This window comes from Corythoichthys intestinalis, chromosome 3 (genome assembly GCF_030265065.1).
Source record: "Corythoichthys intestinalis isolate RoL2023-P3 chromosome 3, ASM3026506v1, whole genome shotgun sequence".
Classification (NCBI taxonomy): Eukaryota; Metazoa; Chordata; class Actinopteri; order Syngnathiformes; family Syngnathidae; genus Corythoichthys; species Corythoichthys intestinalis.
Window position 1 is genome coordinate 24,391,989 of NC_080397.1, and position 27,529 is coordinate 24,419,517.

General features: G+C 37.7%; 1 protein-coding gene across 2 annotated transcripts in view; it reads right to left on the reverse strand.

The window, feature by feature from the left end:
• Positions 1-26,402, reverse strand: part of septin5a (septin 5a) — a 38,970-nt gene extending 12,568 nt beyond the window's left edge. The window contains exons 1-6 of one of the 2 annotated variants that reach the window (XM_057832176.1): positions 26,256-26,402; positions 26,089-26,102; positions 4,148-4,238; positions 697-783; positions 275-398; positions 74-208 (exon numbers count right to left, since the gene is read on the reverse strand). In XM_057832176.1, the coding sequence (XP_057688159.1) occupies positions 74-208; positions 275-398; positions 697-783; positions 4,148-4,238; positions 26,089-26,102; positions 26,256-26,301 (497 nt within the window). In that variant the 5' untranslated portion in view covers positions 26,302-26,402. Of the gene's footprint in view, positions 1-73; positions 209-274; positions 399-696; positions 784-4,147; positions 4,239-4,459; positions 4,733-26,088; positions 26,103-26,255 lie in introns of those variants that run through there. The other variant, XM_057832175.1, reaches the window with a different exon arrangement.
• Between the last annotated feature and the right edge of the window lie 1,127 nt (positions 26,403-27,529).

Genomic DNA, 27,529 nt, shown 5'->3' on the forward strand with positions numbered 1-27,529 from the left:
ATTCAATGCGGCAATCATTAGAATTGCGGTTGTAAATGTGGATCATTCGTGTGTAGATACTGTATGTCCTTACCCATGCCCAAATGGGGGGATGAAGTAGAGGCAGCAGTGGACCCGGTTGTCCTGGATATTCTTCCTATTGAGGCCGCTCTCATCTCGGAAGTACTGCTCAAACTGCTGATCGATGTAGTCTGTGATAGGCTTCCAGCTACACATAGACACATTAACATGTTCACTGACTGCTGAGCCGCAAAGAAGGGCCATCCCAGCTCACCACTCATTGTTGTTGACAGCATCTCCGAAACCCGGCGTGTCCACGATGGTGAGCTTGAGCTTGACTCCTTTCTCCTCTATGTCCACCGTATGTTTGATGATCTCCACCGTCTGGTTGATTCGCTCTGATTTCCGTGAAGAAAAAGTAAGTGTCAGAACAGGCAAATGATCGGTGATCATTCGCTGCCACTTTGAATGGACTGTTCATCTATCGTCATCAATGGCACCCAGTGAGTTAAACTGCACGTTTGTGTGTGTGTAATACTATGCAATATGAGCTTTCAGTAGAGCAAGCAGATGAGAGGGAGTCACGTCCTTTGGCCGTTTGACGTGACAAAAGACAAAGTCAGTCTATAAATAGAAAACCTCGGAGCACATCCATCAAAGCAGTCAGCGGTGAAAGCCGATCATTATGAGACTTACCCTCAGCATTCAGAAGCTTTCTGTCTTTGTAGAGGTCTGTGAGGAACAAGCTGTTGACCAGCGTGGACTTGCCCATTCCCGATTCGCCTGATTGGGCAACGACAACAACAAAAAATGAGTGAGCCTTACTATGAATACAGTAAATACACAGCATTTACATTATTTCACTCAAAAGAGACAATGTCACATGCACTTGCACAATCCGCTTTATCAAAATGTTACACAGGATTAATTAAGTTTACGAGCATGCTGACGTCTTGATAATAATATATTGACGTCTGAGATGACATGTTGGTGTCTTATGTTTTGGAACATTGTGACATTATGGCATGACCTAGAGTTGTCCCGTCCACATACAGTATTTTGCACCTGATTTTGAGGATCTTTCGATACCATGTACCGATACAAAACATAGACTTTTTTGTTTCTATCGTCAATATTTTTGTATATTTTATTTTGGTGCTTCATAGAACCTTAAATTAAAATACAAATCTTAAGAGCGCAATGGCAGCCAATGAGTTCATACTTAAAAATATCAGTAAGTATATACATTTTAAAAACCCGATCTTTTTTTAGAAGATTCCGATCTTTAAAAAATTATGTGAAAGAACACGATTTTCAATCACGTGATCGAGTCGTGGACATCCTTAACATTAGGTACTAGACACGATATGGTCCATTTTATTCTTAAAAGGAGAGCCTGAGGCAAGGAGGTCTTTGTGAGTTATACCTGACTTGATTGTCCAACAACTGAATGAACTTCCCCCGAGACTGGTGAGTCCATAAAGAGTTGTGTCGTGGTTGCTAAGCTCATGGAAAATAATAGAAATCATATTTATTTTAATTATAAAATAGAATAAATCATTTTTATAAGGCCCACTCCAAAAAATACTTTTATCTGCCTAATTTTTTGAGATGGTGAATTTGTTTTTTTGTTAGCTGGAAACTAATATCTAATATGTTTCATTAAATAGATTATAAAATATGTATAATTATTACGTGATATGAATCTTAATAATTTAACATTCACCTTTTAAATTCAAAGGGAACTTAGAGACTTATAGGCTCTAATAAGCAACAATTGTTCTCTTTTACTACAATATGTTATTAGAAACACATAAAATATTTCCGTTGATTGAAAAATCAGTAATATTTAGTACGTTTTGACCTATGGAGAGCGCCATGTTTTATGCGCGTAATGGAGGCTCGGGGTGATGACCAGTGTTGTTAATCTTACTGAAAAAAAGTAATTAATTATAGTTACAAATTACTTCTCCCAAAAAGTAATTGCGTTAGTAACTCAATTACCTGAATGTAAGAGTAATTAGTTACTTGGCAAAGTAATTGGTGATAATTACTTTTTTTTTCCCCTCAAAAAAAAAACAAAAACAAAAAAAACACAACATTGGCCACACTATGTGAAGTTTTTTATGGAGGTTTTTGGTACAATTGGCCCGAGCCCAATCCTTTACCCTGAATCAACTGTTAAAAGTTGTTAAAATTGCTCCCATTATTGCATTAGTTCCCTTCTCTCTACTTTTGACATATGAAAGTTTTAAAACCGTTTCATCATTTAAAGATAGATTCAAGTCAAGATTTTGCCGATTTAGACGTATTTTAGATAAAAAGTTACTTAGGTTCGCTAGGAAGGTTCTCTACAACAGAGCGCTCCTAAAAAGCCTACTGCTTTAAGATGGCGGCTATCTACTAACGCATTTAGTGCCATGTCTGTCATTTTGCATCTAGTTATATATATATACAGTACAATTGTTATCTACCATGTCTACCATATCTACTATAACATGCGGGCGTAGTTTGGCGGCTATCGGCTACAACATGTATTATTGGAGCTACCTAGCATCGCGTTTGCTCGGCGTCACAACTTTCTTGCCTGCTCTGCTCTGTCGTCTCGGTGAGTCCGTCTCCCTCAGACTTTTCGACCAATATAGTAACGCATAGTAACGCATGCCTTTCCGTCCTCAGTAACGGTAACGGCGTTGCCAAGATGAGAAAAGTAATTAATTAGATTACCCACTACTGAAAAAAATAACGCCGTTAGTAACGCCGTTATATTGTAACGCCGTTATTAACAACACTGGTGATGACGTAGATTGTCACGGTCACTAGACGAACACTACCGGGTTATTCCAATTCCTTCTACGCGGCGAGACGTCCAACACATCCACACATCGGTTAAAAGTGGCGAGTACTTATTATTTGTGTTTTTGAGTCTTTTATTACCTTTTAATTGCCTCAAAATACTTTTTGCATGTGTTTCCCTCTCATACTTTTAAGCATTGTGTTTTCTTGTGGTAGCTTTAAAGCAGATTGTTGATCTGTTGACAACATTAGTCACGTAGCATATTTAAACAACCCTTATTTGATATTACTACGTTTAGGTATTTTCTTAAGGCATCTTTAGTATGCCTGTCTGTTTGCATCCAAACAAAACAAGATGTAAGCGCACGGCAGTACTTTGGGTGTCAAATTCGCCTCTTGTACGACGTTTCGCAGAACACCGTTTTTTTTTCTGCTCTCGTCTAATCCCGTCTTTCCGGTTCATTTTGCTTTTGCTGCTCATTTTGTGAAATATCGATGGTGCTGTCAGGCTCATTAATGTTCCTCTCGGGTTCAGATTTAAAGGGTTGAACAGATGACATGTTTATCTCGCTAGAGTCATACTCTGGAAGCCCGGCACCGTAACCATGTGACGTCACCGCCCTGCGACGTCAACAACAATGGCGACCTACTAGTTAAACTAATTTTACAAATTGTATAAAAACGAAAACATCAAGTGGGGTTTCACTTCATAATAACCTTTATCTTTTAAGAACTAAAAGCCTTTCTATCCGTGGATCCCTTTAACTACTGAAACAAATCAAATTTTTAATTTTCTTTTCATGTACGTCCTTGTAGTGAATATTTCAAATGTGTTGACAAACATGAGTGAGAACACTCATTGAACTCACTGGCTGCCATTGATAGCACTCTATGTCTATGAGTAAGTGAGAAATCTGAAATATTTGCATTTGATTGACTAAAATAGTACTGGTATTTGAAAATGTCTGACAATGGCTATTTCACCTACGTTCAGGAAATACTGGCTTTTATTCACATTTTTTTCCACTGTTACACATCATAAAAATGAAATTAATGTTTTTAATTAATGTTAAGTACAAAAAAGTCACTTGCTCTACAAAGGTCTCATTACTGTGTTTGAACTCTATACATCATTCAAGTGTATAAAATAATGTGTCCAGTTTGCAACACTAGTCACTTCAAACCTCTTTCAACTCCAACTGTTTCAAGTGTCAAATAGGTTAAAGCAGTTTGGTTTTTTTTGCTTTGCATTGTTGAAAGCCCTTCGGTACAGCTATGAAAGCACTATAGGAAAAAACATGCTTACAGTACTCATCACAAAGGTAATAAGTTGATAAGAAGAGGAACCGACCTGCCACCATGAGCGTGAAATCAAAGCCTTTCTTCACAGACTTCCTATGCACTTGGTTGGGCAGAGTGGCAAAGCCCACATACTGCTTCTCCTGGGAAAGACAAAACAGATACACATACAGTACATGCTGCAGTGAACGATTCAACTCATGAACTGCCATCTATCGCCGTCACTGGCACTGGAACATGATCACATTTTTGCAGATACATGCGCAGTTATAATTACGCGCAGCCACCACACTGACCGAAACCCTAAAAAGAAAATCTCACGTGGAACAAAAAAAATCTTCCATCTGAATTCCGTCTGTTTTACCTTCTGTCTAGCTGTTCTCACTCGAGGGCACAGGAGTCGTTCCACTAGTTTCTCCTGCAGCATGATGGCATCCATGCTATAAGCGCGCCAAAGCTGCCGGCCGACGTGTCCGCCCGCTCCCAAAACAATCCGAGAAAATCAACCCCCCTTTAGATTTCTCCGCTGCTCTCTGTGTGTCTACCCTTGTTCAGACAGGTACGCAGGAATTCACACTGCAGCAAGGAAACCTCCAAGCAGCCAAAGCTTGGCCAGAGGTGCCAATTTGTGGGAGGAAACCAGGGAAAGGCATCAAAGAGATTCATTCATTTGACGTCCCTCCCCTTTTAGAAACTCTCTCAACTTTGCTGAGCTCAGCCTGAAAAGAGAGAAAAAGCCAGGGAACCTGTCTAAGCAGGAAGAGAAGCAAAGGGGCCCTGGTAAAAATAACAAAGATCTCCTCAGGCGGCAAGTATGAGCCTGTGACGGAAGTCAACTTGTCCATCCACATGCTCGCTGATGTCAGTTTTAGCACAGAGCACCAGTCAAGGCAGTCCCAATTACAAACTGTAATGTTAGCCTTCTACAGCAGGGGTGTCTAAACTTTCAGAAAAATCAAAGGATGTAAGGGACAGCTTGAAATCCTTCCATTTTCATTTGTTGAACATAGTATCCAAAATCGAGTTTAAAATAAAAATTGGGTTTGAATATTTTTGTGTGGAGGTGTGTGTGTGCGTGCGTCTGTGTGTGTGAAGTATTAACTGATTGGCTGCCATTGACGGTGATAGACATCCAATAAATAATGACTGGATTTTTCTTATCTTTTTTCGCTTTTTAACCTGTCATGTTCAGCTGCTTAGACACAGAAAATAGGAATCTGCGTGTCCCTGTGGTCTGAACAGTTTTATTGTATCACATGGGAGTTTAATATATTCCCATTGTGGTTGTTCATTATGTTTTATTTTGCAGGAGAAAGCAGCAAGCAGGGAGGGGTTATGGGGGGGACAGATTGGAAGAAAGCAGACAGAAGGGTCAATTTAAATTGGACGTCTGTTGGCGTCAATGTAAGTGAAACATGATCATTCAATGTGAAGTCAGCTGACATACTGTAGGTTCCACTCCAGCACCGTTCAACGTTGACCAGGTTAAACAGTGTTGAGGATTGAGGGATGGATTTTATTTGAATTTATTTATTTTGCTTTGTTGTTGTTTAAAATGACAATTCTGTTGTATATTTTATTGTTATTAGTTTGCATTTTTGTATTTTTTAGAAATTTGAATTAGTACTTTTTAAATTGAATACATTAGTTTTATTCATGTAATGTGTTTCTTTTTAATGTATTTATAATTGAAATTTTAATGCAATTTTAATTTAGATTTGCATAAAAAACTTAAGGACAAATACTTATTATTTTGAAATTACTGTATATTTTCACACAGGGGAACAATTTGGGGAAAAAAATGTGTTGAGTCAGCTTTCCATTCTGATTAAATATGAAATTTGCTTGCTGATTCCAAAACTGCCGACATTTTTTTAGAATGTCAATTTTTCTCTCCACAGCCTACCTAGTTACTATGTTGTTACTACTTGTACACAATGACTACAGTAGCTATGTTATTTATAATAACATAATAGTGTTGTATAAACATTGCAGTCATGCCTGTTTCATATATCATTGTGTCATTTTTTTTTTTTTTTTTTGTTAAATTAAACAGCCACTCGGGTTTAGTCCAGTATTTCTTTTCTTGCTTTCTTTTTTTTTCTTAATGAAAACAAGGGTTCTATATTTGACGCGATAGCATGATAGAGAAAAACCAAGACCATTTTTCGACTCCACCCAGGGCCGCTGGAAGTCACTCACAGCAGGGGGTGCTGAGGATTGTTTTTTTAATTTTTCCCATTCAAAAACAGCCGTTTCGGTCCAAATTTGTCATGCTCATGCATTTTCTCCATACAACGCAAGCACAATGGCAGTACACACGCATGCTGGATAGTTTACGTACCACTACTAAGCTACTAGAAAGGCAGCGTTCTAGTTCACCTACAGTGTGTGTTGGAGTTTTGGTACTGGATATAAAAGAGCCTGTCCATTATAATGCAAGTCCCCGCGGCTAGACGGCGCAACAAACAAGTTTGAAAACTAAAAGGGCCAATAAGCCTCAGTTTAACACCTCCTTTTCACAACACTGAAATAAATTGCACAAGAATATCCAACAGCGCTCAACAGCAACAACAAACAATCGTACGGCTACAATGCAAGCATGTCTTACCTATTTGAAGACAACAAAGGACAATCATCTTCATTTTCGACCTCGAATTGAATTAAAAAAAAAAAAATCGCTATTTTTGCAAAGAAAAAGTTGCTAATTCGATTTTGTGCCATGTTAACGCCTCCTCTGTCAACAGTTTGTTTCCTTTCCAGTAGCACCTTATTCAACGTGACCTGGTAGCAGGCAAAATGTCAGGTGGTGTTATTTAACAAAAAACAAACATATACATTGAATCCCCAATGTTAAATACGCTATTGTCACTTAATAACAGCTGTCAGACCTAACCAAACAAATAATGTGGTCAATAGTGTCATTCTTTCAAAAGTAAGATAAAACCTTAAAATGTAGCCACATCAATCACATACAATAATACATTGAGTGACTTCCAAAACCATGTTTAATAATTAGATTTGCAGTTTTTAGTATTATTATCATTATTATTATGATTATTATTATTATTATTACAAATGAAAAGGTCGTCTACCACCGGCACTGTAACAATCATTTACTGCCATCCCTCCCATTACAAATGATTTGGACGTACACTACCGTCGGTGGCAGCAAACTAGTGAAGTAGTACAGCACTTTTGCAATCTATGGATTTAGGAGGAGGTTTTTGCGGCAATGGAGACGGCAGGCAATTGCTTCCAGATGTGAAAGTTCCGCGTGGGCGCGGGTGTGTCCGTCCGCGGCACGTATGATGTGGGCAGCATTTATAAAGTCAAAAAGCTGATCTTTTTCTTTCCCACCAAGCGGCAGGCACGCCCTGTCAGAATGTGATGGCCGCTTAGTTGCGCACTTCTACTCACTGCCGCCAGAGGAAGACATAATCAAATGAGACCTCTTTATCTGGGAGCTTTGCTTGTTTCGCCACATTTACAAGAGCATTATGTAAGATTGTATGGGGCGCCGTTTGTAAAGCAGATCATGCAGAAAATTACGACATTTTCTCACATTTGGCGCCACACAGTGTTAAAAACGTGGTGGGAAATTTTTACAGTCACTTTTTTTTGCACATTTACGACATTGTTTAACAACTTAAATATTTATTTTAAATAATAAGTATTGGACTTGAATGTGTAAATCCAGAACTAAATATATATTTAAGTCATAAAAGTAAATGTTAAATGTATTTCCAAAATGTACATCTGATATGTATATCCTAAATATTTATCTGAAATTTCTATTCGAAATATTTATTTTAAATCTGAATTTTATATTTATATCCTAAATCTAAATACTCAATATAAATCTAAATACTAAATTTAAATATTATATCTGGAAATCGTTGCTATAACTATATAGTTACCGTAATATGCAAATTAAAATTACTGGAGACCGGAATTAACAAAATAAAAGCTGGAGCAGCTCAGACTTTGTTTACGTTGCTTGAAAATGAATAAAACCTACTCAACGGTGGCAGTCAGCTCTTGGACATGAATCATTGTGATAAGTGTCACTGTTACGCACAAGCCCAGTAAAGTTACTAAGAATAGACACGAGGGGTCTCAGTTGGACTGGACTGTGGCCTATACTACGAAGCCAGTTTTCTGGCTTAGCAGGGTAACTTCGAGAGTAACTTCATCACGTGCGACCTAAGTTCGCAGCTAAGCGAGACTACGAAAGGTGGATATGTTGGAACCGAGAAGTGTTGCCATGGCAACACACGCCACACGCCAAACCTGGTCGTCTCAGAGTTAGATCTTGCTTAACCCCAGAATTCTAATTAACCACGCTATAATTAAACAGCACTCCTCCGCGGACGTGTCCTCCTGACAATGACAGCATACCTGGACGACCCATACAACATTGGCGCGCGGATTGTGAGGGGCTCTCTTCGGAGTGCACGGGTTTTTGTAGACCGCCAGAATCCGCTGGCGTACCCGGAAGATGTTCTCCATGAAAGATGTAGATTTTCAGCTGAGGGAATTCTTTACCTGTGCCAACTGATCGAGGCGGACGTCACTATAATGTAACCCGCCGAAGTCAGGCCCTCACAAACGGGCAGATTATGTGCCTCTCCTTGCGCTCTTTCGCCAGGGACAATATATGCATTCCAATGGTGATGCTGAATATCTGCGTAAGAACACTGTATGCCGTGCGATTCGAAGTGGGGTATGGAAACGCTTCAAATTGATCGTTGAAATTGCTGAATGTAAACGAATGCGGAGCTTTGCTCTCATATACAAGAAATATATTTAACGGACTTTTCCAGCGTTATTTCGTTGTGTAAATGAGTTAATAATAATCATAGAAATATGTAGACTATTTAAACATTGAGAAAATTTGCGTTTTTTTCTGCCAACTCGAAGAGATTAAATTAAATGTCAAATCCACTGATAGGACAGACACACAAATATAAAAGATATAAATGTTTATTGAATACTCATCTTACAGTCTTGTTTAACTGTGAAAATTCGTTACAAAAGACGGGCTTTAATTCACGCAACAACGCATGGCATCCCCGCATTTCCTTCTTCTCCTGAGCCCTCACAAAGATAACATAAAATTTTGGAGGGGGGGGGGGGGGTTGGGTCGGGCTCGGGCCTGCAAATCAAGTTAATTGATCGGGCTCGGGTCGGGTCGGGCTTGATTTTTTAGGCCCAAACTAAGGAAAAAAAAAAAAAGGACATACGTATTCATACAGTCAATGGGACTAAACATACAATTATCCTGCTTCATGTGGTGATACGCGATAAATTATTTCTTACTGTTAACGTACCAAATCTTATTTTATTGTCCTGACAGCAGGCTTTATTTCTTTGCATGGACATAAGTAAACTGGCATATTGACGCATTCACAAATCACACGATCTGTAAATTCGCTGTCAACAGACCCGTCGCGCTCTACTCGCTGAAACGGTGTTCCATTTCACGGTGAGGGTGGATTTTAATTCCTCATAACTCCGCATGATCATCGCGCATTCCTCCTCCGTGAAGTAAGGTGCCCGTGCCATCGTCACAAGTAGTGTTTGACTCTGGTCTCCGCCCCCTTTTATGTGAACGCGCAGTAACTCTGACTGGGTTGACACAGGTTCGACTAATCAACCTCATAATCAGCGTCGTAGCACCGACTGACCACAAACTAGACAACCAGGTTTTGTCAACTCTGGTTACCCGCTGGTAAACTGGATTACTTCTGGGGAGGTTGAACTCAGTTCGTAGTATAGGCCACTGGAGAGCAAGGTTGACTTTTCCCTAACTTCAACTGCAAAAATCCTGTGTTTCTCACTGGGAAACTTTTGTATTGCAGTCAGAATAGCTCTGCCGATAGTCTCGGCTAAATTTGACTCTCCTCAAAATACCCCTTTCAATGTTTTCTCCTAAATGTGTATTTTACCTAGATATTGTTATTATCACAATGATTCATGTCCAAGAGCCGACTGCCACCGTTAAGTTTTCATTTTCAAGAAACGTAAACAAACAGTCTGAGCTGCTCCAGCTTTTATTTTGTTACTTCCGGTCTCCAGTAATGTGAATTTGCATATTACGCTAAATATATAGTTGCAACCGTTTCCAGATATAACATTTAAATTTAGTATTTAGATTTAAGATTTAGGATATAAATATAAAATTCAGATTTAGAATAAATATTTGGAATATAAATTTCAGATAAATATTTAGGATATAGCTACATATCAGATTTACATTTTAAATATTAAAATGAAAAAATTCAAATATATATTTAGTTCTGGATTAACACATTCAAGTCCAGTACTTATTATTTAAAAATAAATATTTAGGTTGCTAAACAATGTTGTAAATGTGCAAAAATAGTGACTGTAAAAAATTCACACGACGTTTTTAACACTGTGTGGCGCTAAATGTGAGAAAATGTAATTTTCAGCATGATCTGCTTTACAAACGGCGCCCCATAAAATTGGTAGCCAAAAACCAGGATCAAAATATATTTGGGTTGCCAGATAAACTCTTCTCAATGGAAAACCAAGATCAACGGCTAACAAACTACACTTTAACATTAGCAATGACTATGGGAAAATACAGCATATGTAGTGGAGGTGGGTAGTAACGCGTTACATGTACTCTGTTACATTTATTTGAGTAACTTTTTGAGAAAAATGTTCTTCTAAGAGTAGTTTTACTAAGCTATACTTTTTACTTTTACTTGAGTTGATTTGTGAAGAAAAAACACTACTCTCACTCCGCTACTTTGGGCTACACAAGAGTTTTTACATTCTTCCTCTTTATTCTATATTTTACTTCTTTTTTTTTTTTTTTTTGCCAGCGATGCCAAGTAGTTGTAGCAGCAGTAGTAGTAGCAAGTAGCTTTACCGATTTCACCACTGAGATGTCGCAACAATAATCACATGACTCAATTATACCAATCAGACACAAGCTTGCCGTTCTATCTTCACGCCAGTCTGTTCAATCATGTGGTTTATTTAAAGCACCGTAAAAAATGAAGTATTTGAAATAGAGCGCTGCCCTCAACATGACTCGAAAGCATGGATTTTAACCTCTCTCCCAGTTTTTATCTAGCACCATTTGACCTCAGAAAGGCAGACATACAGTATGATCCTTATAATTTGAAAATGGCAATTATGAAGGAACTCTTCACTGTTCAAACTGGCAAATATTTTCTCCACCAGAGAGCACTCATGTTCATTTATGTAATTTTTTTTTCTCTTGTCGGAATTCAATGATTTTTTTTCCCCCCTTCAGCTCAATGTGGTTATGTAATGGGTTATTGTACAGTATAATCATAACAACAATTCATATAGATAACTTTGTGTTCAGAAAAAATATACCATTAAGAAAAAAAAAATCCAACAAAAATATAAGCAGTTACTCACAATGTTACTCATTATGAGAATTCTTTTCACAAAATATTTTTTTTACTCTTACTTGATTACATTTTCCGGTGACACCTTTTACTTTTACTTGAGTAATATTATTTTGAAGTAACGCTACTTTTACTAGAGTACATTTTTTGGCTACTCTACCCACCTCTGTGCACATCCTATGTTTATTACACAGCTACTATAAATTAAATGAGTACATGACGCTGCAGTCCTCAAACGCAAGGGTTTTAAATGGCATGGGGTTAAGTTGGTGCACAAAAAAAAAAAAAAAAAAACTGTCGCTTATTAGCTAGGTAGGTTAACACAAAAAAGAAGTCCGCCCCAAAAAAGCCGAGTTACAAACATAGGTTAGTTTCTCATGCCACGATCATACCTTTCTCAACAAAATATCTGTACAGTGGCAAAAAAAAAGTATATTTGTAGTACAGTGATCCCTCGCTACTTCACGCCCTCAGTCCATCAAGGATTTTTTTCAAATAAAAAAAAAATATATATATACAGATGAGCTGTCCCAAGCCGATTGTGTCATCTCACCCTCCCTCTACCTGCTTCCTTTTTTGGGACAATAACATATTTAAAACTTAATTATTACTCTTGAAGTGCTTAAAAAAACATTTATTAAAATACAGTACTTACTGTATATACATTTTTTAAAAACTATACTTTGGGGAAAAAAAGTTAAAAAAACATGTCTTATATGTATCTCTTTCCAATGCTAAATCTGAAAAAATACATAAATACACACACAAAATATGGGGTGTGACAACAACCACCATGTCCGGTCATCAGTATGGGCCCGCAAGTAATGAGCCAACAGCACTGCTAACTTCTTTAGATGAATGTGTCATTAGCATCCTGGTGGACAGTCAGAGAGCTCAACAGGCAACCATCAACTTGACAACAAGAGGAAGCAATATGAAAATAAAACCCAGCAGTCAACACTGACTCCAAAACAAACATTGATCTCAAATCCCTTTCAAAAGTCCAAGACTCACAGAAAAGGCTGAACTTTCACAGAATTGCACCGCGTTAGAAAAACAGCTGGAGCTCTATGCGAGCCATTCAACCATGTGATTTAGTACTAAAAAGTACAACTGACAAGAGTCCCTGCATGCTAGTTTCAGGCGTTGCCAAATTTGAAAGAAAGAAAAACAAACAAAAAGTCTTTTAAAGTCAGTCCTTCAATTATGTTAAAGTTATTTTTGTGGAGAATAAAGACAAACCACTTGAAAGTTTTAAAGACATAAAATGTATAGCTGATCATTTTTACAATTATTTTTCAGCCATTTTGCAGTAAAATGCATTTTTTTTAAGGTCCAGAAAAGTTTATTTGCTCAACCAGCTAAAATCTGAATAGCACAAGGAAGTTGTACTTTTGCCATTGATGGCAGCAGATGTCCGATCCATTTTGACTTGGAGGGTTGGCAGCGATCATTTTCCCGATAAAAAAGCAATAGATGTCAATCGCAACATCCATTGGGTTAAATTACAATAACCAGTTATAATTATAAAAATTTTAATTACTTTTAGAACAAAGACGTTGAATGGGCGATGAGAATGGAACTACAGTATATAATGTAAGTGCATAAAGTTATAATTATAACAAGCAGTCTTATTTTTAAAAGGGAAATGTCAACATTTTCACCCCCCCCCCAAAAAAAGGAAAAAAGTGATTAAAAATTTTAATTACTTTTAGAACAAAGACGTTGAATGGGCGATGAGAATGGAACTACAGTATATAATGTAAGTGCATAAAGTTATAATTATAACAAGCAGTCTTATTTTTAAAAGGGAAATGTCAACATTTTCACCCCCCCCCCCAAAAAAAGGAAAAAAGTGATTGATTTTTCAAGAATGATCAACTCCTGCAAAAATCAAGACATTAACTCTTTAATGGATATTTTTTCCTGTAATGTTTTTATTACATTTATAAATAGGACAGTCGTCGCAAACTTGCGGCCCAGAGGCTGTACGAGAATGAAGCAGAAAAACTTAAATACATTTTTTAAATTAAAAACCCTATCCATTTCACCCCATTTCATGTGACTGGATCGGGACATGTCTAATGAATACAAATTGTTCATTGTGAGCAGAGGTAGCAAGATTCCCCGGGGGCCCCAGGCAACAAGCAACATGGGGCCCTTTGAGCGTGTGCAAGTAAGGGGGACAGTTGGACTTGGAGCAACAGCATATTTAATAAAAGTATAATAACGCCTCAGTCTCATAGAGCGCTTTTTAGGACACTCAAGGTGCCCGGCTTCTACTACATTAGGACATCATACTACAGTAACATAGTACACCCAACCCCTCCCAGTTTAAATGGATTGGACGTTTACTGCCGTCAATAGCTGTTCTCCATATTAATTTTCCTCTTTTGCTAACTACCACAGTGCATCCTGTCTAACCTGGGCTGGCAGTGAATGAGTTAGGCTAATGATAACTTTTGAATAAATGTCTGTACACCATAATGACCAGTGTCCCTGAAAGAGTTAAATATTACCGCTATGATCGTTCAAAAACACATTCCGGTTGAATAAAGGGTCTGAAATGAAATTTATATTTCTCTACAAACAATAAAAATGGCAGGCTTTTCTTTTTCAGATATTTGAGAAGAAACTTGAGCCCTTGACAAAACGAAGCAGCTCTCATAAATAACCTCTAAAGTTTTCATGAATATTATTTCACAATCTTCATGTGCTTTGTTGGATTTACAGCACAGCTCAGACATTTCCACAAAGCCGTAATCCCAGTTTTATCAAGCGGACCGAATGTGTTGGTCACTTTGGATTTTAGTTAAATGTGGGTCAGCCTCTAGCCAACCCGTCTGAGCTTTTTGGAGCAGTCGCCACAGAAAGATGGACGAGCATTTTGGACATTTGATTCAGTAGCGATGCGTTCAATTATGTTAGAATAGAATGTACGTGGTACTGAAACATAAGTATGTTGTGTAAGATACATTTTTGCAATTATAAATTATAAATTTAAATTTATGTCAAAATCAGATTAAACATACATTCAATGTAAATAACCAAATAAAAAATCTAAATCTAAAAACTAGGAATCCAAATTTCTAAAAATAATCAAATTAAAGGCGATATAAAAACAAAAACAAAAAAAAAACAAAAAAAAAAGATTACATTTTAAACCATTGAAACGGTAAAAAAAATCCAATACAATTAAAATAGGGCTGTCAAAATTATCGCGTTAACGGGCGGTAATTATTTTTTTAAATGAATCACGTTAAAATATTTGACGCAATTAACGCACATGCCCCGCTCAAACATTAAAATGACACCACAGTGAAATGTGTACTTGTTGTGTTTTTCGGAGTTTTGTTGCCCTTGCTGGCGCTTGGGTGCGACTGATTTTATAGGCTTCAGCACCCATGAGCACTGTGTAAGTAATTATTGGCATCAACAATGGCGGGCTACTAGTTTATTTTTTGACTGAAAATTTTACAATTTTTTTTAAACAAAAACATTAAGCGGGGTTTTAATATAAAATTTGTATAACTGGTACTAACATTTATCTTTTAAGAACTACAAGTATTTCTATCCATGGATCGCTTTAACAGAATGTTAATAATGGTAATGCCATCTTGTTGATTTATTGTTATAATAAAAAAATACAGTACTTATGTACCGTATGTTGAATGTATATATCCATCTTGTGTCTCATCTTTCCATTCCAACAATAATTTACAGAAAAATATGGCATATTTTATAGATGGTTTGAATTGCGATTAATTGCGATTAATTACAATTAATTAATTTTTAAGCTGTAATTAACTCGATTAAAATTTTTAATCGTTTGACACCCCTAAATTAAAATCAATTATGAATAAAAGTGGATAGTAACAGATCAAACATATGTTCTTTAAAAAATAAAGGGGGGGGGGGTAAAGATTTCAAACTAAAATATAGGACATCAAATTTCTAAAAAATAAAGCAATTAATAACAACTTTAAAAAATCGAACAGGATTCAATTTTAAACAAGAAACACAGAAATGGAAAAACATCCAATACAATTGAAATGAAATTATGAATAAATAATGCAAAATAGGAAAATTAAGTTTTAAAAAAACATCAAATCTTCTTCTTCTTTTCCTTTCGGCTTTTTCCTTCAGAGGTCGCCACAGCGAATCAGTTGTCTCCATCTAACCCTGTCCTCTGCAATCTTATGCAGCAACTACATTCATGTCCTCATTAACTACATTGATAAACTTTATTTTTTGGTTGTCCTCTAGACCTCCTGCCTGGCATATGGAAATTCAGAAATCTTTTGCCAATATACTCACTATCTGTCCTCTGGACATGCCCAATTTATCTAAATACATGAAAACTCATGTACACCAATGGCAGCAAATGAATTAAAATGACACAATTTTCAAAATGACAATAAAACATATGGACTTCAACATAATTTGAAAACAAAATATCAAATCCAATTAATACCAGCAACTATGCACGTGCCTAGCACAGTCCAATCCATTTTGACTAGGAGGAGAAACATGAAACATGAGCATTCACAGCCAGTCTTCCCACTTTAAATGAATTCCAGTGCTGGCCAAAAGTATTGGCATCCCTGCAATTCTGTCAGATAATGCTCAATTTCTCCCTGAAAATGATTGTAATTACAAATGCTTTGGTAGTAATAGCTTCATTTATTTTGCTTAAAATGAAAAACACAAAAGAGAATGGGTAAACAATTAAATCATTATCATTTTATACAAAACTCAAAAAATGGGCCGGACAGAAGTATTGACACCCTTTAAAAAACATCATGTGATGCTTCTGTAATTTGTGTAATCAACAGCACCTGTTACTTCCCTGTGGTACATAACAGGTGGTCACAATAATTAAATTACACTTGCAGCCAGTTAAAATGGATTAAAGTTGACTCAACCTTTGTCCTTCTGTGTACCACATTGAGCATGGAGAAAAGAAAGAAAACCAAATAACTTTCTGAGAAATTGAGAAGCAAAATTGTGAGGAAGGTTGGGCTATCTCAAGGCTACTAGTCCATCTCCAAAGAGTTGAATGTTCCTGTGTCTACCATGCGCAGTGTCATCAATCACTGTGAAGCCCATGGCACTGTGGCTAACGTTCCTAGATGTGGACGGAAAAGAAAAATTGACAAGAGATTTCAACGAAAGATTGTGCAGATAGTGGATAAAGAACCTCGACTAACATCCAAACAAGTTTGAGCTGTCCTGCAGTCCGAGGGTGCAACAGTGTCGACCCTTATTATCCGTTGGCGTCTGAATGAAAAGGGACTCTATGGTAGGATACCAAGGAAACCCCACTTCTGACACAGGGACATAAAAAAGCCAGGCTGGGGTTTCCCAAAACTTACCTGAGAAAGCCAAAAATGTTTTGGAAGAATGTTTTCTTTTTGGTCAGATGAGAAAAAAGTAGAGCTTTTTGGGAACAGGCATCAACAAAGATTTTACAGGGGAAAAAAACGAGGCCTTCAAAGAAAAGAACACGGTCCCCACAGTCAAACATGGCGGAGGTTCCCTGATGTTTTGGGGTTGCTTTGCTGCCTCTGGCAGTGGACTGCTTGACTGTGTGCATGGCATTATGAAGTCTGAAGACTGCCAACAAATGTTGCCACATAATGTAGGGCCCAATGTGAGAAAGCTGGGTCTCCCTCAGAAGTCATGGGTCTTCCAGCAGGATAATGACCAAAAACACACTTCAACAACCTCTATAAAATGGCTTGAGAGAAAGCACTAAAGACTCCTAAAGTGGCCAGCAATGAGTCCAGACCTGAATCCCATGGAACACCTGTGGAGAGATCTGAAAATGGTTTCGAGAAGGCACCCTTCAAATCTCAGAGACCTGGAGCAGTGGCCAAAGAAGAATGGTCTGAAATTCCAGCAGAGCATTGTAAGAATCTCATTGATGGATACCGGAAGAGGTTGTTCGCAGTTATTTTGTCTAAAGGTTGTGCTACCAAGTATTAGGCTGAGGGTGCCAATACTTCTGTCTGGCACATTTTTTGAGTTTTGTGTAAAAAAATTTTTTTTTTTTCATTCTATTTTGTGTTTTGTCATTGCAAGCAAAATAAATGAAGATATTACTACAAAAGCATTTGTAATTGCAATCATTTTCTGGGAGACAACGAGCATTATCTGACAGAATTATAGGGGTGACAATACTTTTGGCCAGCTCTGTAGATGTCTATCGCAATGCAATAAATAGCTGTCCGCTGTAGTGATGAACGTCCATCCCTGATATGGGGAACATGAAATATTTTACAAAAAAAGTAGAACATCAAAATTCATTTTAAACACTGAGTGTTGGCCCACGCAGAGACAAAAGCGTGCAGGTTTTTGGACTTTTGGATGGCTCGCTCTCTTTGCGTCCACTCCAAAATGGTACATTTTGTTGCCCGGCAACATTTGACCACAGCACACGTCCATGAAATCTGAGCAGTATTATTTTGGACGCTTTCCAACAACAGCCCAGTTGGATCACACGGAGATGAGTATGTGATACTGCAGAGTGGGAGTGAGACGACAAAAATGTCATCTAAACTCTGAAATACAGTTCAACGGTTGGATTTAATGGTTGCTGCCATCACACTAATCCTCGTTTTCCAGAGAAAATTTTTTGTGGATAAACTGGATTTGGTCCAAGTGTAAATTTCTGTGAAAGCAGATCTGTCTGGCTCGCTTATCTGCCAGGAAAGGGGGCTGCGGGGGTCACCGTTCAAACAGGGGACTAAACACTACCCGACAAATAACAGGATGGCAACTAACACCTGCAACCAAAAGATACTGAGACCTTTCAATGTGGACTAAGACACCCACACAAATACAATATCAGATTTTCTGGCAAGTATATAAAAAAGCTAAACGAAAAATAGGCCATCCAAAAGAAAACATTCAAACCCAAATCAGGATTTTAACCCAAAACCTGAGGCACGCAATAACCACACCACAGGACGTTACAGCAAAATAGTACATTTTGTGTCCCATTGCAAATCCCTCCAGTCATGTGACTAACACATGAGTGTGCACATATTGTGGATGTGACCTAAATGTGAAAGGCAAACAGACCATCCGCTATACCCAGAGGTGGGTACTAGTGTCTTACATTTACACTGTCACATTTACTTGAGTCACTTTTTGAGAATAAGGTACTTCCATGAGTAGTTTTACCATACTTTTTACTTTTACTTGAATAGATTATTGAAAAAGAAATGCTACTCTACTACACTAGAGTCGTTAGATTTTCCTCTTAAATCTACATATAAGATTTGAGTTCATTTTTGCTAGCACAGTGGCTCTACCAGTTTCACCAATGAAACGCCACAACAGTCATCACATGACTCCATTTTACTAATCAGACATAACAATAACCACACACAAGCTTGCAGTCGGAAGTCCTGTGATCACACCGGCCTGTTCATTCACGTGGCGCCAGTATTTGACATACAGCGCTGCCGTCAATATTAGTCGAAAGCGCGGATTTCACCCTCTCTCCCAGTTTTTTATTGGGCGCCAATAGACCAGGGAAACTGGAGATATGATCCATTTGATTTCATGGTAGGAAATAGGTTTTCTCCACTAGGGGGCACTCATGGTCTTTGGACAGGTGATGGTGCATTTCTGCAGATTTCTCCAATCAGAATTCAATTATTTTTGTTTATATTTTTAGCCTAATATGGTTATGTAATAGATGGTATGGTACAGTATAATAATAACTGTTCATATAAATGACATTGTGCTGCGAAACAAAAATATACTGTCAACAATTACAATGGTACTTACTACTTGAATATTCTTTTCACTAAATACTTGTTTACTGTACTTTAGTACTTTGATGACTACCGTATTTTTCGGACTATAAGTCGCACCTGAGTATAAGTGGCATTTTTGGGGGAAATTTACTCGATAAAATCAACACATAGAACAGATATGTCATCTTAAAACGCAATTTAAAATAAAAATAGAATAGAGAACAACATGCTGAATAAGTGTACAGTATGATAAAGATAATGTTACATGATGCATGACCAATGAAATGCGAACGTAACATAGCTATTAAGAGTTATTCAGATAACGATAGCATAAAAAACATGCTAAAAAGTTTATCAAACCATCAGTGTCACTCCAAAACACCAAAATAACATGTAAAATGATATAATAATGTGTTAATAATTTCACACATAAGTCGCTCTAGAGTATATGTCGCACCTCCAGGCAAACTATGAAAAAAACTGCGACTTATAGTCCGAAAAATACAGTACTTTTACTTGAGTAATATTATTTTGAAGTAACGCTACTCTGACCTACACTGACTTGAGTAAATGTTTTGGCTATTTTACCCACCTCTGGCTATAGTTTGGGTTGTTAATAGGGCAAGAGCCACATCTGCTAATTTAAAGTGGCATACATGCAAATCATAAGCAGCGACTAAGCAGCACCTCTCCCAAATAAAAATGGATTACTCGTCTAGCGATGCCAGCCAATGAGTTAAAGATAAAACAGATTTGTGTAAATTGCCACTGTTGAGACTGGTATTAAAGAGTTAATAGCATAGTGTCCTCACATCACCCTTTTCAGCCGCCTCATAATCTCATAATCATTTGTAGATTTAGCGTTGTGATTATGTTCATTGTTAGAATAATAAGCAAAAGTGCAGTCTGCCCTTTTAGTTATGGTTAAAGGATAAGCATCCTGTTAAATGAATGAGCTGGACACATGGGCAAAAAATGGCATAGTTTCAAGAACTGCCTAAGAGTTTTTACCAATTGTAATATTGTCAAATAACAACTAAAGTAAATTCATGTGAGCTTAATGAAATCCATCACTTAATCGAGTAAAATAATAGAAAAATAATGAAAATATAAAACTAAAAGAATCACATAAGAAATGATATTGAAAATCAATCAGTCGTGCGTATATATGTGCGTATATACATATACAGTATATACATACAGTGCCTTGCAAAAGTATTCGGCCCCCTTGAATCTTGCAACCTTTCGCCACATTTCAGGCTTCAAACATAAAGATATGAAATTTAATTTTTTTGTCAAGAATCAACAACAAGTGGGACACAATCGTGAAGTGGAACAACATTTATTGGATAATTTAAACTTTTTTAACAAATAAAAAACTGAAAAGTGGGGCGTGCAATATTATTCGGCCCCTTTACTTTCAGTGCAGCAAACTCACTCCAGAAGTTCAGTGAGGATCTCTGAATGATCCAATGTTGTCCTAAATGACCGATGATGATAAATAGAATCCACCTGTGTGTAATCAAGTCTCCGTATAAATGCACCTGCTCTGTGATAGTCTCAGGGTTCTGTTTAAAGTGCAGAGAGCATTGTGAAAACCAAGGAACACACCAGGCAGGTCCGAGATACTGTTGTGGAGAAGTTTAAAGCCGGATTTGGATACAAAAAGATTTCCCAAGCTTTAAACATCTCAAGGAGCACTGTGCAAGCCATCATATTGAAATGGAAGGAGCATCAGACCACTGCAAATCTACCAAGACCCGGCCGTCCTTCCAAACTTTCTTCTCAAACAAGGAGAAAACTGATCAGAGATGCAGCCAAGAGGCCCATGATCACTCTGGATGAACTGCAGAGATCTACAGCTGAGGTGGGAGAGTCTGTCCATACGACAACAATCAGTCGTACACTGCACAAATCTGGCCTTTATGGAAGAGTGGCAAGAAGAAAGCCATTTCTCAAAGATATCCATAAAAAGTCTCGTTTAAAGTTTGCCACAAGCCACCTGGGAGACACACCAAACATGTGGAAGAAGGTGCTCTGGTCAGATGAAACCAAAATTGAAGTTTTTGGCCACAATGCAAAATGATATGTTTGGCGTAAAAGCAACACAGCTCATCACCCCGAACACACCATCCCCACTGTCAAACATGGTGGTGGCAGCATCATGGTGTGGGCCTGCTTTTCTTCAGCAGGGACAGGGAAGATGGTTAAAATTGACGGGAAGATGGATGCAGCCAAATACAGGAACATTCTGGAAGAAAACCTGTTGGTATCTGCACAAGACCTGAGACTGGGACAGAGATTTATCTTCCAACAGGACAATGATCCAAAACATAAAGCCAAATCTACAATGGAATGGTTCAAAAATAAACGTATCCAGGTGTTAGAATGGCCAAGTCAAAGTCCAGACCTGAATCAAATCGAGAATCGGTGGAAAGAGCTGAAGACTGCTGTTCACAAACACTCTCCATCCAACCTCACTGAGCTCGAGCTGTTTTGCAAGAAAGAATGGGCAAGAATGTCAGTCTCTCGATGTGCAAAACTGATAGAAAACGTACCCCAAGCGACTTGCAGCTGTAATTGGAGCAAAAGGTGGCACCACAAAGTATTAACGCAATGGGGCCGAATATTATTGCACGCCCCACTTTTCAGTTTTTTATTTGTTAAAAAAGTTTAAATTATCCAATAAATTTTGTTCCACTTCACGATTGTGTCCCACTTGTTGTTGATTCTTGACAAAAAATTAAAATTTTATATCTTTATGTTTGAAGCCTGAAATGTGGCAAAAGGTTGCAAGGTTCAAGGGGGCCGAATACTTTTGCAAGGCACTGTATATGGTGGGAAACACAAGACAAGACTGAAAAAGCAGTTTCTGCTCTTGCAACCCTCTATAAAATAAACTGCTGTATTTTAAGCCAAAAGAACTGTTGTGTTTGATAGAACAATATGTCTATATGCTGCCATAGCAGATTCATGGCCCATTAAGCCCCCATACTTTTTAAAATTTGTCCCTTTTACCTTGGAAACCCCCGTTTTAAGACATCGCACAAACGCTTTTGTTTCAACCCAGCCATAAAAAGAAGGTAAGTAATTATATTTATTATTCAAAATGTCTGTCATTTTTAGCTTAAAATCATTAATCAATGTCCAATATTTCGTAAAAAAAAAAAAAAAAAAAAAAAAAAAACTATAAAATTATTCACTCGCATATTTCAAACTTTTAAGCAAATTACGTCACAATGAAAAAAATGGTGTCTGTAGAAAAGTCACGGATATCTACGTCGTAACTATCGCTTAATTGTATTTTTTTGTTAGTGTCGCATTTTCCCCGATATGTTAGATGATAAATAATGGATCCAAACAAAGAAAAATTGAAAAAAAAAAACATTTAAAAGGGCAAATATAAAAAAAAGAAAATCTCGACCACTCCTTGATGTGTGCGATTTCTCTATCGCGGCCCTAGTTATATTACCATGTTTCACCCATGAAATCCCCCCAAAATGCGGATATGGCCATTCACAGCTGTGCCTTGACACTCGGTGATACATGCTACATGGAGTTTTTGGATCAAGAAGAGGTAAGTACGCGATAATATCTCGCTAAAATCGTGGCGTCTTTAATTCTGCTCGCGCGTGCTTTCACCTCCAGTTAGGGTTTTGCTGTTCAAAAAAAATTTTTTTTTTCAAAATGCCCTCCTGTTAAAAATTTTTCTTTCCCCAAAAACTTTAGATTTTAAGCTTTCCAGTGATGAATCACACATACAAATAGGACAATTTTTAAATTTGGCCAAATTAGGGGTCTCAGAGCGGAACTTCAAGTCACCTGAGTATTTTCGGCCATATACAAATATATATTTATATACAAAGTATATATATATATATATATATATATGTATATATATATATATATATATATTAGGGCTGTCAAAATTATCGCGTTAACGCGCGGTAATTAATTTTTTAAATTAATCACGTTAAAATATTTGACGCAATTAACGCATATGTCCCGCTCAGACAGTATTCTGCCTTTTGGTAAGTTTTACAGCAAGGCTTTTTGTGCTAACAGCGAACTCTTGTGGTCGCTTTGCGACATGGTTTATTGTGTTCTTGCCAGTTCAATATGGCTGCACGACGTCTCGGGCTGACGCCTACGTTGTAATATTGTGCTTATATGATCCTTGGACAAGATTTGTCCGTAAGTATGGTTGTTGTAAAGAATGTACATATTATGTTAGTAAGCGAAATGTTATATTTTTTGTATGAGACGCTTTTTGTTTATGTTTAGTGAACCTGTATAGCGTGCTAAACTAACGTTGTTGCTAATGCAATGCTTGTGTACTTTTTTTTGTAGTTTTACAACGGTCTAAAGAGGACAATGGTTTGAGGCCATTTTATTAATAAATGAGATGAAAAAGGAATAAGTCTGATTATTAAGGCGTCGTTCACAAGCTGTCTAGCTTTGGAAAAAGTAGACGCTTCGGAGTGAGGACAGCATAGACAGATTTAAATGACAGTAGAGTGAAATGCCCACTACAGTTCTTATGTACCGTAGGTTGAATGTATATATCCATCTTGTGTCTTATCTTTCCATTCCAACAATTTATTTTACAGAATATATATATAATTTACAGAAAAATATGGCATATTTTATAGATGGTTTGAATTGCGATTAATTACGATAAATGAATTTTTAAGCTGTAATTAACTCGATTAAAAATTTTAATCGTTTGACAGCCCTAATATATATATATATATATATAAATATATATGTGTGTGTGTGTGTATACTTGTACTAACATTTATCTTTTAAGAACTACAAGTCTTTCTATCCATGGATCGCTTTAACAGAATGTTAATAATGTTAATGCCATCTTGTTGCTTCATTGTTATAATAAACAAATACAGTACTTATGTACCGTATGTTGAATATATATCAGAGGTTGCGCTAGACTTTTTTCGTTGTCTGTCATTCTGACTGACAGTGACATAAAAATCCGGTCATAATCTATTTTTACCCGTCACTTACATTTTTAAAATGATAATAATGACATATTCAATAGTATTTAGTTTTCATTCATTTTTAATTAATACTCTGTCTGAACAAGCTTAACAAGATGCAAACAGACAGCGGAGTGCACCAATCAGCGACGGGCAGACGTGCCGTTAGCAAAGCGACGAGGGCAGGACGAGGGACTTGCGTGCGGAAGTAAACATACAAGGAGAACGGAGTTTATTCAACATGGCTAGCGCGAGACAGACTGTTGTCAATGTCTCGTGTCGATGTGTTTAAGCTCATTTAAAACTGAATTTACCGCGGATTGGAACATATTCTCGGCTCTCCCGTTCGCCATCCGTGTTGTTGTAGAGACGAGTTTCGGCGCGCAAGAGTGACATTGCTTGTGAAGAACACGTCACGCAAATAAACAAATCTGATTTGTCGATTGATTTTGTACCTACTCGAGAGGCTGTGTCCCAGACTTTTCTCTCAGTGTTTGAAAAATAAAGGGAGAACAGTCTGGCAGTAACAGGCAAACACTCAGTTGCCTTGACATTTTTCCGAGTAAGGCCAACGACGTCATGCATCAAGAGAGACAATAGCTAATTAATATGCTCACTCGCCACCCTGTGGTCTGGGGCGTGAATTGCAACCTGTCAAAATGACGGATAGACTTCAGTTTTTTCCGTCACCGTCTTAAAAATATTCGGTTAACGCGACCCCTGATATATATATCCGTCTTATCTTTCCATTCCAACAATAATTTACAGAAAAAAATGGCATATTTTATAGATGGTTTGAATTGTGACTAATTACGATTAATTTTTAAGCTGTAATTAACTCGATTAAAAATTTTATTCGTTTGACAGCCCTAATATATATATTATATATATTATATATATATATACATTATATATTTATAGTTAATTACAGCTTAAAAATTAATTAATCGTAATTAATCGCAATTCAAACCATCTATAAAATATGCCATATTTTTCTGTAAATTATATATATATTCTGTAAAATAAATTGTTGGAATGGAAAGATAAGACACAAGATGGATATATACAGTGGGGAGAACAAGTATTTGATACACCTTCTCATTAATAATCCAATCGAGTTCAAATTGGAAGGGCAGAACGGATGGTATGTTTATGTAGTTAAAGAGTGACACTGTGGAAGTCCGGCAGCGTGTGCATGTGACGTCACAACAATGACGACCTAGTTAATTTTTTGGTCTAAAATTTTACAAATTTTGTTAAAACGAAAACATTAAGAGGGTTTTTATTATCAAATTATTATAACTCGTACTAACATTTTTCTTTTAAGAATTACATGTCTTTCCATCCTTGGATCCCTTTAAGTTTAAAGCAACATCAAAGGCACGCAAAAGGAGACAAAATAGGCCCGGACCTTAAAGGGTTAAAATCACAGTGTGTAAGTGGCATGTTATGCATGCACGGTCAAAGATGAAGCACTTAGCACATGCAGACTGGGGGAGAAAGCACCCGGGGGTGGGATGGGCTGAGGTAAGGTGGGGGTTCAGGGTCATCAAAACCCTGCAGGCTATCTAGTGTGGCAGCTGCGTTGCGTTTCTATTGCAAATGGAAACAAAAAGCGACTAGAAAAAAACTGCTAATGGCTGAAGGGGGAGAGGATGGACTTGATTGATGCTGCTCCACTTCTAAAACGGGAATCTAGCACACCGCAAACAGCGCTTCGTCCTTCAGCATCATTCACAATGCATTTAGAAGGAACATTCTCCACAATACAGGAAATGAAATGCCGTTTAGCCCATAAATGATGCATCTTACCTCGGCACTATCCTCTGTGGGCCACGACAGTCACACGCCGAGGATTCGAGGATGGGGGAGGAGGAGGAAGAGCAGGTGCGTGGACGCACAGCGACACCCAGAAAACACACATAACCAAGACATTGGTCTTCGTTGCAAACAGACAAGAAGCGTTTAATCAGGCTCACCCGTCTTAACCGGAATCCTGCTTTTGTATCGGATGTTGGCTGTCATGTCGACCGCTGGACAAGATGCGCTGCGTCTGCCGCACACACGTACGCCCCAAGACGAGAGCGAGAGCGAGAGCGAGAGAGAACGAAAGAGATGAAAGCGGCGAGCATCCTGGCTCAGCCAATCAGCTTGCAGAGTCGCCAGCCACAGGAAGTCAAGTGACAAAAATCATTTAGCAGAGAGACAACAATCATTTGGCAGTTGAAAGATAAATAAACGGGTTTCCCTCTCAAAACATCACACATCTTTTTTCATTTTATTTTTTATAAATGTTTCAAAAGCAGCAGCACTCGCTCAGCATTGTGTAAAAAAATAGTTAACATATTTCAGCCTACTCCACTTCTACCTTGATATGCACCTGCAGTATGGGGACACACTGGACACTAGGAGTGGGAACCTCTGGGTACCTTACGATACAAAGCTCACGATAACGATCTGACGACACGGCGATACAACGATTATCGATACATTGGTCAGGAAATCATTCTAGGATATTCTAAAAACAACTAATAAACAGAAAAACAAGCTTCTGCTGTGAATTGGAATGAGTTTATCACTAGTAGACATCCAATTCATTTGAACTGGGAGGGTGGCAGCGAATGAACGAACGTTCATTCGCTGCCATCCCTCCCACTTCAAACGGATTCAACGTCTATGGCCGTCAGTAGCAGCCAATGCCAGGCAATGATGCCATTTTAGGTCATTTACCTGTTGATTTTCAGTTACTTCCTGTTTATTTCGGGGTATTTTATGGGTCACTTCCTGTTCTGTAACAAAATGAATTTGGGAATCACCCAACTGAATAGGCAGTGACTCAAACTCGACAGGAAATGACCTGGAAATGCCCTAAAATGAACAGCAAGTGACCTATAAATTATGGATGGGCGGATCTATACCAAAATATCGATATTTCGATCCAGCGCGTTAAGTTTCAGGTATCGATCACCAAGCAAAAGTATCGATATTTGGAATTAATATATTATATTTTCTTTGTCTATTTTTTGGGGTATATTTTTGTGCACACTTTTTGTACTACTTTTCCCTTTCACGTTCTACATGCACATAAGCAGTGCACCAGCGTCTGCTCCCGCCCCCATTTACGTCCCTATCCTGTGTCGATCAGCATGCTTTTCCTCCGCCCCGCTCACAAGGCACCAACACAGTCACAACAAACAAACATTTGGAAGCTGGTACTACCAGCCTGGTAGCATGGCTGCAGCATCGATGACGG